General features: G+C 37.2%; 1 protein-coding gene across 1 annotated transcript in view; it reads right to left on the reverse strand.

The window, feature by feature from the left end:
- GFRA1 (GDNF family receptor alpha 1) overlaps positions 1 to 15,657 on the reverse strand; it is a 145,861-nt gene that overhangs the window by 27,179 nt on the left and 103,025 nt on the right. Inside the window, exons 5-7 of the mRNA XM_074875368.1 lie at positions 14,461 to 14,570; positions 9,164 to 9,298; positions 4,526 to 4,704 (exon numbers count right to left, since the gene is read on the reverse strand). Coding sequence (XP_074731469.1) covers positions 4,526 to 4,704; positions 9,164 to 9,298; positions 14,461 to 14,570 — 424 coding nt within the window. The remainder of the gene's footprint in view (positions 1 to 4,525; positions 4,705 to 9,163; positions 9,299 to 14,460; positions 14,571 to 15,657) is intronic.

The raw sequence follows: 15,657 nt of genomic DNA on the forward strand, positions 1-15,657 counted from the left end.
GCTGTGTCCAGCTCTGGGGCCCCCAGCGAAGGACGTGGACCTGTTTGAGGAGGTCCAGAGGAGTCCAAGAAGGCTGGAGCACCTCCCCTATGAGGACAGGCTGAGAGAGCTGGGGTTGTTCACCCTAGAGAAGAGAAGGCTCCGGGGAGACCTTACTGGGGCCTTCCAGTACTTAAAGGGGGCTACAGGAAAGATGGGGAGGGACTCTTATCAGGGAGTGTAGTGATGGGACAAGGGGTAATGGTTTTAAACTGAAAGAGGGTAGATTTAGATTAGATATAAGGAAGTAATTCTTTACTGTGAGGGTGATAAGACACTTGCACAGGTTGCCCAGAGAAGCTGTGGCTGCCCCCTCCCTGGAAGGGTTCAAGGCCAGGTTGGACAGGGCTTTAAGCAACCTGGTTTAGTGGAGGGTGTCCCTGCCCATGGCAGAGGGGTTGGAACTGGATGATCTTTAAGGTCCCCTCTGACCCAACACATTCTATGATTCTACGAATCTGTAATAGATATTTTTTAAAATTCCACGTTGATGTGGAATTATGAGAATTTGTGGAGGAACAGCTTGCAGTATGACCCACATCTGTTCTAAACACTCACTAATCTTACATGCAAATAGAAAGAATCGACATATTTAGGTACCTAGATTTCTCTTTTCCTCCTTATTCCCCACAAATGTTTGAGCTTTTTAATTCCTATCTCATAATTTTTTAATTTTGCTGCTGAGTATACAAAGACATTCACATACTGGACCCAACTGAAATGTACTTGTCTTCAGTCTGAAGGGTCATGTATCTCAATTACATGGGTCCACTGCTTACATTTCTTCAAAAGCACAAAAACCTTAAATTTCCTCTGAATGCTGAACTAAGGTTAACTAGGGCAAGACACGTATAATAAATGTGGGAAAACAAAGTGTAGAACTAGCTAGGGAGGTGATAGATTTCGATGCATAAATTTAGACTTAAATGTCCTTAACCATCTTGACTTCTATCCTTTTTGTCTTGTGCAAAATGTCCTCTAAAATATTATAGCAAACCCAGTATGAAAGTCTTATTTTTTTATCTCTGTTGATGATGTAGTAACAATTGGTCTAATCTAGTCTAATGTATCATTTGAAGTTTATTTTATTATCATCTTTCAGTTCCATGATTCTCTCCTAAATGCAGAAGCAGCATTTTTCTTGAAGAATACATGGTGTGAGTACACATCCAAACTCATTCTTTTGTCCCTTTCAAATCAAACATGACGGTTCAAGCAGTGGTGATAGAACATGAGACTGAAAGACCATAACCATTTTTTGACTTGCGTACTGAACATAAGTTACAACTGAGAATGAAGGATAAACAAATATGTCAGTTAAATAGAAAAAGTTAGAGCAAAGCTATCAGAAAAAAAGATAGGGTTGTCAATTACTTAATAAAATATACCTGTATAAGGAGCACACTGTTAGCATTCACCTTCCTTTTTGTTCACAACATATTATAAATTATTTTTATGTGGTGCTGAGGATCCTTTTCAAGATGTCAAGCACCTCAAAAAATACTTTAATTTAGCATCTTATATAAAAATGACCACTATTAATTCTCTGTGTTTAGCAAACTTTTTTACAAGCCAGGTATTTATAAAAGAGTTTATACGATGCTTGACAAAGTTAAACATTTTCCTGGCAAAGATGGAGTGCTGATTTAATTTAGGGATAGAAAAATGAGTATATTACACAAATCCATGCATATCTAAACATAAAATAAGCATATATCAGAAATTAACATTTCTCTGTAACAATTTGAAATAAGAAAATACCACTATAATAGGAGAACTATAAATTCTTGTAGCAATAGTAAGTAGAAATGAACAATTTCTAAACAGCATCACTGAAACAAAAATTATTTAGAAGTCCAAACCTTCAACAGGTATTAAAAATAAATATTGAGTACAGGTAAATAAAGAGTATCTCACATTTTCTTTAAACATTCCCAACCCTTCTGATTCCCAGGTTTGCATGTGTGCAGGTCAACACGGAACAGCAACAAAACCATTAGTGTATTCTTGCTTTTCATACAATCATTCTGAACAAGTCGGGAAAAAATATATCAAAAATTGCTCAGCCAGTGACACTATTTGCAGGCTGCGTTAGTGCCCTGTATTTACAACCCCAGGAGGTTAGTATTTGTTCATTTCTATGGCAATATATACTAATCAATCACTTCCTGCTCTTTCTTTCTTCACTGTATTTTTAAACCCACTAACTAGGATAGGCAGCCTTGTAGCATCTCAATGATCATTTCCTTATCCCCTCTCTGCCATTGTCTTTTTGTGCTGAGACTAATGCTTTTCATTCTACTTTCACAGTTTAGGCTATATTGCCTTTTTGAAACCTTTCAGCTCAACTGCTAAAGCGTATAACAAAGCCCTTCAGATTGCCTTTGGTCGCACTAGTTCATGTTTTGATAATACTACAAAGGCATATTTTTCATGGGAGGAGAGCCTTGGAATGAATACCCTTCTGCAAGTGTGATATGAATGCCTCCAGTTCTTTTGTAAAATTTGCATTAAGGTATAGGTCTCACATGCAAAGTGGCACCATACTGTCCAGCAAACACAGGTTTCTTTTTTAAAAATTGTGGGCTTGTTTTGGCTCTATTAGTAAGTTATTTTTTGGAAAATGCATTAAAATATAAGAGCTTTGTTCTTTTGTGTTTCAGTTCTGACACAAGGAACTAGTGAACACCACAGTGTTGTACTTCACAAAACTGCTTGATTCACATAACTTCAGTGACCTTTTAGTGCAGATTTATCTATAGTTTCTACAAAACAGCAGAGATCATTTATTTATTTATTTATTTATGTAAAGTTTTCCCTACAGACCTTTATTTCTTGTGTCAAGTATACCAGGGGTACACTTGAAGTCATAACATAACTTTAAACCAGTGCTGATAAACTCATGTGGGATGTGACTTCAAAATGCCAGAGTAACAGGAGTAAGGACCGGGAAGAATTTCATTAATTTTCAACACAGTGGAACATCTATTCAGGCTTGAGGAACATTTACAAATCAAACTGAATCCAGTGGGATTTGTGATCACTTGTCATTTCTTCAGTTCATTATTTATCATGTGTACTTTGGTAGCATCTGGAGGCCTTGCTCTATAGGGGACTGTATAAACACTGAAGGAAAATGCCATCTCTCCCATAAAATAACTTTTTAATATAACATGAAGAGAAATAATAATATCTCATCAAGGTCTTGCTTTAAATGCAAGATATTCCAAGTTTCAGGTTTAAAAGTTTATGTTTATTTTTAACATATTCTATTTGGTCAAATGACTAATGCATATAGAAATACATGCCTACAACTATCTCCCTCTCATCAATAACTTACAAAGCTTAACTAATAATGAATGCACAGATATGAAAAACAGAATTAAAACAGAAGGACCTAAACTCAACACCATCTACCATTAACCTCATATACTTTGTGACTCCATAAAGCCTCTGAAAAATGTTAATTCATATGCAATTTGCCAATGCAAAATAAATGGAGAAACTAGAAAAGGATGAAGGTGAGAGAGTGGAATGTGAATGCTACAAGTGTGGAAGAACTTGGGAATTCAGGAAAAAAGTATCTTAATACCAGATGAGACCTTAAAACTTGGACACTCTCATTTGTGTCACATAATTTTCCTTCTATAAAGACAAATATTAACAGGCCCAGCTGATCTATCCCTGACCTAATTTTGCATTTAAACCACCAGAAATTCTTATAACCCCAGATTCTAATCTGGCCTAAGGATGTTTTCAGTTTACATTTCCTGTTACCTTTTTCCTGCCTTGATTTTGCAGTTGTGTCCTGCCCAAGTTCTTCAAACTAAGAGCTGCATACACTACCTTCAGCAAGTGATGAGCCTCTAAATCCAGAACCAATGACGCACCATGAATAGCCTAATTGAAGTGTCAAAGAAAATCGCTACAGCCATTGGCCAAAATCTCATCACAACCTTGACCCCCCTCAGGAAAACATCTGATTAAAAATAACTTCTACCTTTGTCCAGCTTCTTCACCATGTAGTTTGTAGCACCATATGTTCTCTAATATCCAGACCTACTCAGCCAAAAAAATCTCTTAAATTTATTGCCAGTAACATAAGAAAGAAGGCAGCAGGACATGCTAACTGACATTAAGAGTTCCCTCTGCATTTGGATTACTCAGGGGATTAATTTAATCTGACATATCCTGGCAGGCTTTGGAGGATGCCACGTTCATATCCAAACCTGTGATAACAAATTAAATACTATACCCTGTTTCTGAGTCAGAGAGGCAATAAAGTCAACTTTGAAATGCATATGTTTCTGATTTAAAATAAGAGTGTCTGATATTTTGTAATATATCCAGTTTGTAACTACAACATGGGAATAAACAGATATTCCAATTTAAGCAGGTATCTATTTATGCAGCAGGAGACTGCTCTGTATACACATGTATGAAAAACTTTCATTTACACACTGCAGTAAGTACAAGACTCTCTTACCTGCAGGTTTGCACATGCTGGTGAATCATTGTGGGTGGGTATTTCATTGTTGGTGGTCTCTGAACCTGTGTTTTTAAGTCTGGAAGCTGTTGTAGTTGTGGCTGTAGTGGTCTGTACTGGTAAGATTGGCTGCCACACATTCACATCAGTACCATTGCCAAAGGCCTGAATTGCATTTTCTGTAAAAACAAATGACAGACAATTTTCTATTTCTAAACAAATGGCAGAAAGCAGAACTGCCTTTTCAACCATCATTATTATTATTCCATTGAAAATGTGTATTTATAGAAACCCAATTTTTATGCTTAAAAATGTGTCTTAATTTTGAACATCTCAGAAACATGAACTGAGAGTCTGGGGTCATATAATTATCTGGTGCTGTCTCTTCTTTGTAATGTTCCCAGTAATTCTTGACAGAAGCTCTAGCACTTAATGTAATCATATTTGTTACCATTCAAAAGCCTCAAAAATTTACTTTCAAGATTTAAAATACAGTTTGAATGTTACGTCCTAATTCAGGCAGGTGATGTTACATAGCAAACTAAAAACAGAGCAGGCAAAATATTAATTTATTTCTATAGCTTGTTGTAGTAAAACTAATATGCCTGTAACTACAAAATGGTTTAACTAAGACAATCTTTTCCTTCAGTTTTCAACTGAAATCTGCATAATTAGGTGAGGGAAGCATCCTTAAACTAAAACTTTAGAATATAAAAGTTAAAAAGCTTATCACAGTTTCATGGGATTAAAGAGTGTGTTTATGGCAAGAGTAAATTGGTTGGGTTTTTTTATAAACAAATAGAAAAACAGTTTTTAATCAGGTCTTTGGGGATTCAACATGGATTTAGGGATTTCTTATTTCAAATTCTTTGTACAAGAAATCAAACAATTTCACTAGGGACTAATATGTAGAAGTTATTAATACTTCTTCTCAGTGGTATTCCTTGCCTTATAAAATAATTTACATTTAATTCTCATCTGAAAAAGATGTATTTTAGTCTGACATTAGTTTTTAGAACTCCAAAATGCAAAAAGAAGAATTTGTAAAAGGCACCACAATCAGCTGGGTTGATGGAGACAAAGTGAGAAGAGTGGAACAATATTTTTCTTGGTTTTACCTGAATAAGACGATGTATAAAGCAATATTTTCCTATGACTTCCTAAATTAACAGTACTCTTTGTTTCCATTATTGCAAGAAGGGTCACAGAAATACATGCAACCCTTCCAGTTTTCTAAGTAAAAGTGGTCTTTACAATTAGTCTTCTTTAATTATTTCATAGAATCATACCCAATGATCCTTATGGGTCCCTCCCAACTTCAGATATTCTATGATTCTATGATAGAAACATAGAATCAGAATGGTTTGGGTTTGAAGGGACCTTTAAAGGTCATCTAGTCCAAACCCCCCTGCAATGAGCAGGGACATCTTCAACTAGATCAGGTTGCCCAAAGCCCCGTCCAACCTGGCCTTGAATGTTTCCAGGGATGGGGCATCTACCACCTCTCTGGGCAAACTGTTCCAGTGTTTCACAATCCTCATTGTAAAAAAATTTCTTCTTTATATCTAGTCTGAATCTACCCTCCTTTAGTTTAAAACCATTGCCCCTTGTCCTGTTGCATCAGGCCCTGCTAAAACATCTTATAAGACATTTCTTATAAGCCCCCTTTAAGTATTGAAAAGCTGCAATGAGCTCTTCCTGAAGCCTTCTCTTCTCTAGGCTAAACGACCCCAAATCTCTCAGCCTTTCTCCATAGGAGAGGTGTTCATCTCTCCCAACATTTTTGGAATATTTCAAACATATAAATTATACTTGAAATACATATTTTATATAAATATAATTTTCATACATATTTCAAATATATTTTAAAAAATGACTGTAAGGAGGTGCTTTAAGTGTATTACTGCTCTAGTAAAGGTCCTTTCAATAATTTTTATTAACTAACTCACTGCTTTATGCTTTTCCTCCCACTTGCCAATTCTTTTTACTGCAGTATAAAGCAGGTGTGAACAAATCCTTTGAACAGATAGCTAGATTTACTGAATCCCATTCAGTTCAGCAGGAATTCTAGAGTATGTAACTGAATGTCAGGACATTCACTTTCACAGTAGCTAAAATAAAAGTCTTAAGCTGGATTTCTAGAATTTAAGATTGGCCAAACCCTAACTGGAGAGACAGCAATTAGGACCACTGCAATATTACCAGTGAACTTACATCTTCCAATAAAGAGGATAAAAGTACAAGCAAGGTAATATACAGCCCCAAATTTTAGGGTGGAATATAACTTACTGGGGCCTATTAATTTGTATTTTTAGCTTTCTTGAGACTGGGCCAGTTTCACAGTTCTGATATAAACCCATATTCTGCAGAACAATGCTGACATAAAGAAACACTTTATCTAATACATGCAAAAAGTAAACAATGCAATGTTTGTCTTTATTGGGACTAATTAAAACAGACTGGGATTTTCACTTGTATTTTCACACCCATGTTTTGAAATCAAAAATTCCCCTCTAGTTTCAATTTAATATCTGTTGCAAAAGTCTGTTCAACTCTAGAGTGGAATTTCTAGGCAACTGCACACAGAGGTGCAAGAAAGACCAGGATTTCAGGTGTGTACGTGGGACATGGTAAACTCAGCTTCATATCCCAGCTCCACATCAAGCACAGTATGAATGTGACTCTAGATCTCCAGCTTTCTGAGTCCTCTAGCCGTCAGGGTAGAGTCTCAGCTATTCCACTTCACATAAATAACAAACGGGTTTCTGAATAAATATTTAAGCTAGGTTTTCCACTTCCTCTGTAAATGCCCCAAATCAGTGGTTTATTTTTCAGTTTGAAGGGGAAGTATACTTTAGCAAAACAGACTAGCAAGAAATTCCTAATTTCATCCCATTGTGGAAAAAGGATTTTTGTTTTGTCTAAAAAAAGTGGGAGGGATTTTGATCTCATCCAATAAACAAATGATGTTTTCTTCAGGCACTGTAAGAGCCACTAATGACAACAACAATTTAAAAAAAGAGGAACTTTTCCCATTCTCTGTATGAGAAAAAACTTTTTATTAAACCAGAAACCTCTTTAATTTCTTCATGAAGACATCTCTTACAGCTAGGATGACTATAATTTGTCTCACAGTACCCTCTAATGTCTTTGATTTTTCTTCATTAATGCTTTTATACTGATAGCAAAAGAAAGGACAAGGGATCACTCTGTCTTTATGTTCTAAAAGGAACCTGTACCATTCTAGCAATTAATACATTCACAAATGAAAAAATTCTGATCTATTACAGTATATATAAATGGCAGCCCCATCAGGTCTGAAGGAACTCTGATGCTATATTAAACTTTACCCAATCATGGTCTGAATTGTTTTCTGAGGTTTTTTGTAAATGATCTTGAGTAATTGATTCATTCTTCCAAAGCTTAATAGTGGATCAAATAACAACTCAAGTCACTCACTTTTTGTAGACAAAGCTCCCCATATCTTCACAACATGCTGTCTGTTGAGAAGCTACCAATGGAGATTTTCAGACTGCTACACTAAAATACAGACTGAACCCTACATTAGCATTAGCTCAAGTATACAGGGCTGGATGGGACAGTCCGGATCATTGAGTTCATTTACTATTTTTGAAAAAAACAACAATGTATGCTTACTTTCATAAGCTGATGAAATATGACTTCTAAAACCATTAAGAATTTTTTACCCTCAAAACTCCTGCTGGAAGCCTATTTCTTAACTTTAGTCTGATGGTTAAAAATTTTCCAATTTCGAGCCTAAATACATATGGCAAATATCTCCCTTTTTGATCTTGTGCCAACACTGTCCTCTAGGTTAAGTAATCCTTTTCCCTCCCTGGGCTTGCCCCTCTAATGCAATTTCAGAGAACAATCACGTATCCTTTCAACTTCTGTTCTGCTAGGCTAGGGAAGCCAAGCTCTTTTGGTGTCCTCATTTATCTGAAATTAAAACTCTGATGCACACTCCACATCATCCAATTATGCTGCTCCAGGCAGACAGGAAATTTGAAAAGAGAAGCTGCCAAAATCGACTCCACTGAGCCATTCTGAAATTTATAACAGTCCCTAATTTGGAAGTGAGTTTGACTGAAAAAAAATCAATAATTTAACAAAATCTTGAAAACAGGTACCATCTAGACCTGTGTTAAAACCAGGCATCTGAGATCAAGTAGCCTAAAAAACCTGAAGCTTGGCTATAAATTGCAAGCACAATCCAATTTATACTTACCTACAGCAAATCCTTCATATCATAAACTACATGTCTTTTTTTATATGAAGTTCTTAAATTATACAGAATCCCCTCAGGTGTTGCAATTTTTTGGTACAGATGCTGCCTGACTGTTAGGATCCAAACCTGATCTGTGATGTAAACATATTTCTATATGACACAACTTTGTTATTTGAATTTTTTTCCAAGAGCTTCTCATGTTTGCAATCTCAGCCATAAATCATAGTATCAGGCATATTTGCTCATTTGTTTAATTCTTACACCTAGAGCAGAACCATGCTTACAAAGTGCAAAGAGATGGCCTTGATGTATCATAACATACTTAAACAGTAAAGAAATGTCAGAAAACATCCTAAACCACATTTAAATACATTTAATTTTATACTCACTAAGGCATGTATTGTCCTGGAAGAAATTCAGGAATTTCATGCATTCATCTCTGTCATTACCACTGTTGCTGCAGTCACACCATGGGGCAACGCTGAGACTATTTGAGTCTATGTAGTTTGGTGTCATCACTGTGCCTATTAACAAAGAGTGAAGTACAGGACTGTAAGCAACCTTTGTACTGAAATATTCTTTCCATACTAAGAAGATAGCAAACAGCACTTGGTAGGTCATGTATTCAGAGCTGGATTCACAAGGCAGACCAATGGCAGGGCTCTAACTTCCAGACTTAACAGTTCCTGGCTCCCTTTGCTCTTTGACACCCAGCCCTGTGCCATACTTCACACCCTCAGTTGTTTGAATGCAACCACTTTAGGGACTGTAACATGACTCACACATTAAAGACCCATTCCTTTCCTCCAAAAAGGTTTATATTGCACTCCCACAGAGAGCTTCATCACCAGAATTGACAGGTAGAAAACCGTGGCACAGGGGAGGGGTGGATTGGGGGAAGGTGGGAACCTCTTAAAAGGCTTTGCTGCCACATCAAACATTTGTGGACCTGCATCCTTAGAGCTGCACTCTAAAAGTCCAATTTTTTTTCTTCGCTTGTGGGTTTTTTTTTTCATTTTTGTTGTAGCTGCAAATAAATGGCTGAAACTAGACATCTAAACCTGAGCTTCCTCCTTGAGTTGCAGCCAGCCTGAAAAAAACATTTCTGAAACACATGAGCAAGGAAAATGCTAGTCATGCTGAGAAGAGCCCTAATACATCTTGAAGGAGCGTGAACCCCATGGTGCTCGTTAGGGCCCTGCCAACAGAGTGGGTTATGGCCATGAACAAAGCAAAAACAAAACCAGCATGCATATGGTACAGTAGATCCTTTGCAGGCAATAAATTACTATTAACCTTGCTGTGTCACTACTTTTTCAGTACAGTGATTGTTTCCTAAACATTGTCAACAACTTGCAACCACAGGTTCATTCTAACTCTATTACAAATTCCTGGGTAAATATTCTCACATTTATATGTCAACTCAAGGCTATCAAGAATGAAATGAAACCAAAGAATGCATTTTGTGTCCTAAAAAATATACAGCAACTGTTCATCACTCATCTGGATCAGGCAACTGTTATATGATCAGCACTTATTCAAACAAGTAGTCTCACTGAATGCACCGCCCCAGCAGGTCAGAGATTTCAAGCTTCCCTAAGGATTGAGAAGTTTGAAACTTTATTTTATTTGTCTGACCAAATAGGAAAAATTAAATAAAAAGGGGTAAGTATTCTAGACTTGTACTGATGACAGCTGTTTCAGGAAACACGTTCCTCCATTGGTAATCTACACTCCTAGGACAGGCTATATATCATGAGGAAATGTGATCACATCTCTTCAAAACTGACATCAAAGTAGTCATTAAGAAGATAGAATAGATGAAGGATAAATATTAGAGACCCAAAGTGTTCACTAGCAGAGAAAATTTGGTCCATAGGTCTGGGATTCAAGAGTCTGCACAACACACAGGAAAGGGCTACCAAACATCAAGCTAAAAAAAGGAACATTAGAAATAACACAAATCACAGAATGATGTCAAATAGCCTTTCAGTCACCAGGCAGCACTGGGAAGTGAACCAATCAACATGCAAACGGCTTCATTCATGATGTGGGAGACAAAGGAGAACAGACATTAAGGGCTGGCCTAAAAAAAGTTGTAATGTATGTGAAAGTGAATGTAGTCCCACTGCCAAACTCACAAAAAGCATCTTTTGTCTTGTTTTGGGATGTTCTTAAATTAGAATGCTATCCCATACCTTTATCTAGTTCTAGCTTTTAACAGATAGTTGCTGTAATAATTGCTCAAATTCTACATGAGATTAGCACATGAGTAAATAGAACAGTTCAAAATTTATTAAATGGAGGCAGAGAATTTAGTAAAATAGGCAAATATCATTTGCCCCATTAATGAAAACTTGACAGTAGATAAATAAGAAGAGGAATGATGTTAAATTAAAATAAAACAAATGAAAATATCTGTCCATTATCTATTTGATGGTTCAGTACACTATTTCAACCATGTGACATGATCTGAAAAGAACTGAGAGAAAATGAAAATCAAGAGGATTTTGCAAATGGAAAGAAAACAGAAGGCTTAAAAAAAAAAAAAGGCTAAGTAGCAAAAGCTTAGTGCAGGGTTAAAAAAACAGAAAGGTTTTGAGGAAATTAAAAAGGTCACTGAGGTAAGACTTTCTTATCACGAAGAGGTAATAAGGTAATTAAAATGGGTCAAGACAGGGGCTAAAAGTGTAACAGATACCAAGATACGATTAGGGTTGATGAATACAGGAAAGACAGGACAAGGAATGTGTATACACAGCACACAAACTGTACATCCAGCAAAAACAGAGTGGCTGAAAGAGCAGCTAGTAGAAAATCAGTCTGTCATTTAAACCTGGGGGCAGATGTGAACCCAACCGGATTATATGCTTGGTTTCCTGGGGTTGATTTTCTTTTTCCCTGTAATGTGTGTGCCTTCCCCCTCCCCCCCCACCGCTAGCTGGCATCTTGGAAATTCTGCTGAAGGACACTAACGGATCAGAGAAACCATGGTGGTTGGCAGCAAAAGAGGACGCGCTTGATTTTCTGTGTTCTATGTATCAAATAGTTCTGTGATGATCTCAATAGTAGGCAGTCAGGTCTCCGTATTTTAGACAAAAGCAGAAGACCTGAACACAGACAAGAGGTCACCCAAATTAGGGTCGGTTAAGAACAAGAAGATGAATGGTGAATCCAGGAGGAGAGGCATATGACTGAAGTTCCTCTGGCCCAAAGCAACTCCAGCTCATTCGCACAAACTCTCATGGAATTCCCAGGGAAATTAGATAGATTTTACTGAAGACAAGGGAAATGTGTCAGAAAGTGAATGCTAAAGCAGATCTTGAAGTCAGCAGTTAGAGCAATACCTAACTGATGTGGGAGTGCAGACAGGTCCAGATGGCTTAACTAGGCTGTAACCAAAGCAATGAATCTCAAACATGGCTATCTCCAGTCTTATTCTACATTTAATAATTTTCATATTTTCTGTTATTTTATTAAGAAAATATTAATTTATCCCTATTACTATAACAAGGAGCCTAAAGTGATGAATTAAGATTTTCAAAATTGCTGTAAAATATACATATCTTTAAAATTACATATATAACACCCTGATGCAACCTTAAAGCACCCTATATAGACTGGTCTCCATTTAACAGGTAAAGCACCTCATACAAAAACTGTGTCTTACTTCCACTTAAGTAATTTCAGTGAAGTTAACTGTGATTTACATCACTGTATGTGACAGCAAAATCACATCCACTGTACCTTCCATAGAGAATCCTCAATTTCCTGAACAAACTTTGTGGAGGTGCAAATTTTGCTACATTTAATGAAATGGCTAAATGAAATAATATTTTATTTTAGCAAACAATATTTTGTCTTAATTAAAACACCTGGAGTTCCTGAAGTTCTGATGAATGAATGGATCTGTAACAGTTTCTTACCCAAAGTCTACCTACCTCTTCCTTCTGTGTTTTATATATATTAAGCAGCCATTTGAAAGATTATACCTCTGATTTCTATCTCAGCATCTCAGAAATTTGACGGCCTTCACATAATTTACTCCACTTTTATATCACCTTGATATCAGAAGCAGGCATTTACTGCTTCAGCACATGAAAGTTTTGTTTTGGTAATTTTCTTGGTTTATTAAAATTTCTACCAAGAAGTAAAAACTCTTGTAACATTAGTCAGTTCCTATCTTTTTGCATGTGTCTAGGGGCTAGGAGGAAGGAAGAAAAATGTTTACTTTTCCCTTTGAAAATTAGATCTCCTTTTGATTTCAACTCCTTAGGGATCCATTCCACATTTCTGATGTGTAACAGTGTTTTGGTCATCCACAGTAACACAAAAACACCTGACTACAGAAACTCGGTCATCCTTGGGGTTTAAATTAAAAAACTGATCCAACAAAACTGCCAGCAAAATTCACTAGGTCCAGCAAGAGCTTCTTGGCAGCTCTTACCCAGAAGTATCTATTAGTAACAGTTACTCTTTGCCAGCAGCTAGACTTCTTAATCTCATTGACTAGATCAGATTTCAAGGCTATTCAAGTCTTTGTTTTAGAGTCAAATGGTATTCTGTCATAACTGTTCATATGTCATACCCTTTTCATACTGTCTTCATCTCTTAAGTCGTAGAAGCATATCCTTTGAAACCATCACATCTTATTTTACCAGTTACCACGTAGACTTACCTCACTTTTTATCTGCTAGAGTAGTAAGAATGATAACAATAAGCCAGTGAATATATCTTTCAGTCATTTTTCAGCAAACCCAACCTATTTTAGAAATATTTGATTTTGGATATTATCTCCAGAGACATTTATTTAACAGCAGGATCTGCTTCAGGGCCTCAGCTGGGACCTTCATGCCCAACAGAAGGGGATATTACTGCATCGCAGCAGGTGCAGGCTGTAAGCTTAAAAACATCTTATCTGGTGGCCTTTAAAATGTGTTTGTTTCAGAGTGTTGACATTCACTTATTCTTTATTGCCCAGCCATGGTATTTCTACAACAAGTTCAGCTTCCTGAGATGATCTCTCTCTTTTAGGAATCAAATACTGTGTGTGGTATATGGAATCTGGCTTGCATAAAGGCATCCTTGTGCCTGTTGACAGTCAGGAGGGTGACAGCAAACAAAATTAATTATGTTGGGGAGGGAAGAGGATTTCAGAAGATAAATTTGGTCTCAGTTCACCTCCATTGACAGGCATCTCAGAAAACATTTAGAGAGGACAGAAGGACATAAAGAACAGCAGCTGGAAGTGAAACAAGGCTGGGCTGCTCTATTGTCTCATTCCTCAAATGTTCTGCAAACTTTCCCTGAAGACCAAAAGGTATTTACCCATCCTTGTGAGGACTGCTGCAAAATCAACCAAGCTGCAGTTTCACTTGTTCTTTTTAACTTCTTACTTCACTGTCCTGTACAAATTCAACCACCTCAATAAGGTTTACTTTGTAAGCTTGAATTTGTTTCAAATTCAAGCACCCTTCTCTCCTTATCTTCTACCCTTGATTTCCCTACAATGTACAAATTTACCCCAGGAATCTCTGTAAGGTAAAAGAGGGCCAGTACACTCAGGTGGAGAATTTTGCCTAGTATCATATTGTAAAGTAGTATATTCCACAGTTTTTATTTCATGTGGGCCTTCAAAATATAGTTTGGGTGTTTTTCTTAGACTGACCCTTCCCTGTCTTCTTACCAATAAGCCCCGAGTAAGCAAGGAGGCAGTCAGCATAGTTCTCCTTCAGACAGCTACTAACAGACCGTGACTCAGGCTGGCAGTTTGTGAAGAAATCTGCAAGGCGAGATCTGCAACATAAAGAAAAATGCATATCTTTAAAAATCAAGCCTACAGGCATTCTTACCTTTTACACTCTTTTTATTTTTTGACAAGGCTTAATATTCCTTAACTTACATGTATATCGGACACATTTCAGTTGGTGAGAGTCTCTTTGTAAGACACATCTCTTTCCAGAATCCATTTTTGAAGTCAGAACCAAAAAGTGTAGGAAAACATTAAAAAGGGACAGAACAGGGAAATGCCTGCCTCTTAGTAAAAGAAATGCTCTGCATTTTCATGCCAAAAGAAAGACAAAGAGCCATTTTATCATAAAAGCAGTCATTTTGCCTGGAAATGAACTCTAACTGGAATCTGTTAATCTACAGATTCAGAGCAAAGTTTCTGCTGTTTTACAGTTACACAAAACTGTATGTTTGTGCTCACAGAGTCCTCTTACCACATGACTTGAGGCAGAACCTGCTTTGGTACTGCCCTGAGTTTTCAGGGAAGGGGTTTACCCCTGCTCTGGACTGGCCTGCAGAACCAGCTGGCTGAACTGGGGTAGCAGGCAGATCCAGATGGCATGGTCTTCACACTCCCCGGAGCTATGGTACTGAGAATCTATTTGTTCTTGTAAAATGTGCATTTATCCAAAGTCTACAGTATTGAGCCCAGGGCTGGGAATCGAGTCTGCATCGAGTCCTGCTGCTGAATGGCCGTATTATCTTCACTTACCTCAGCTACCCCATGTCCAAGAGCGGGAGAGCGCTGCCTACTTACAGAAAGTGCTTTAAAACAAGGAGTGAAGCTGTATTGCAATTAACAGATTACTACCACACTGGAACACAAAAAAAAATGGACTAGCAGCCAAGAACTCTTCTGGTTATTTGGGCTTTAAAGGCCACATAATGCTCCCGTTCAGGTCTGTAAAATTCAAGAGGCATTACTGAGGTGAGCCAAGGTGCCACATCCTAAAGCCACTCTCCTGTCCATCTTGGCCTACTCTCCTCAGCTCCACTAGTGCTTTCACTTAGACTCATAAACTTGGACCAGTGACTTTTGTTTATTTACAAAGTGTCGTTTAAACCTTTATCTCCACGAACAAAATTTTTTAAC

The sequence above is a fragment of the Strix uralensis genome, chromosome 7 (genome assembly GCF_047716275.1).
Source record: "Strix uralensis isolate ZFMK-TIS-50842 chromosome 7, bStrUra1, whole genome shotgun sequence".
NCBI classification, from domain to species: Eukaryota; Metazoa; Chordata; class Aves; order Strigiformes; family Strigidae; genus Strix; species Strix uralensis.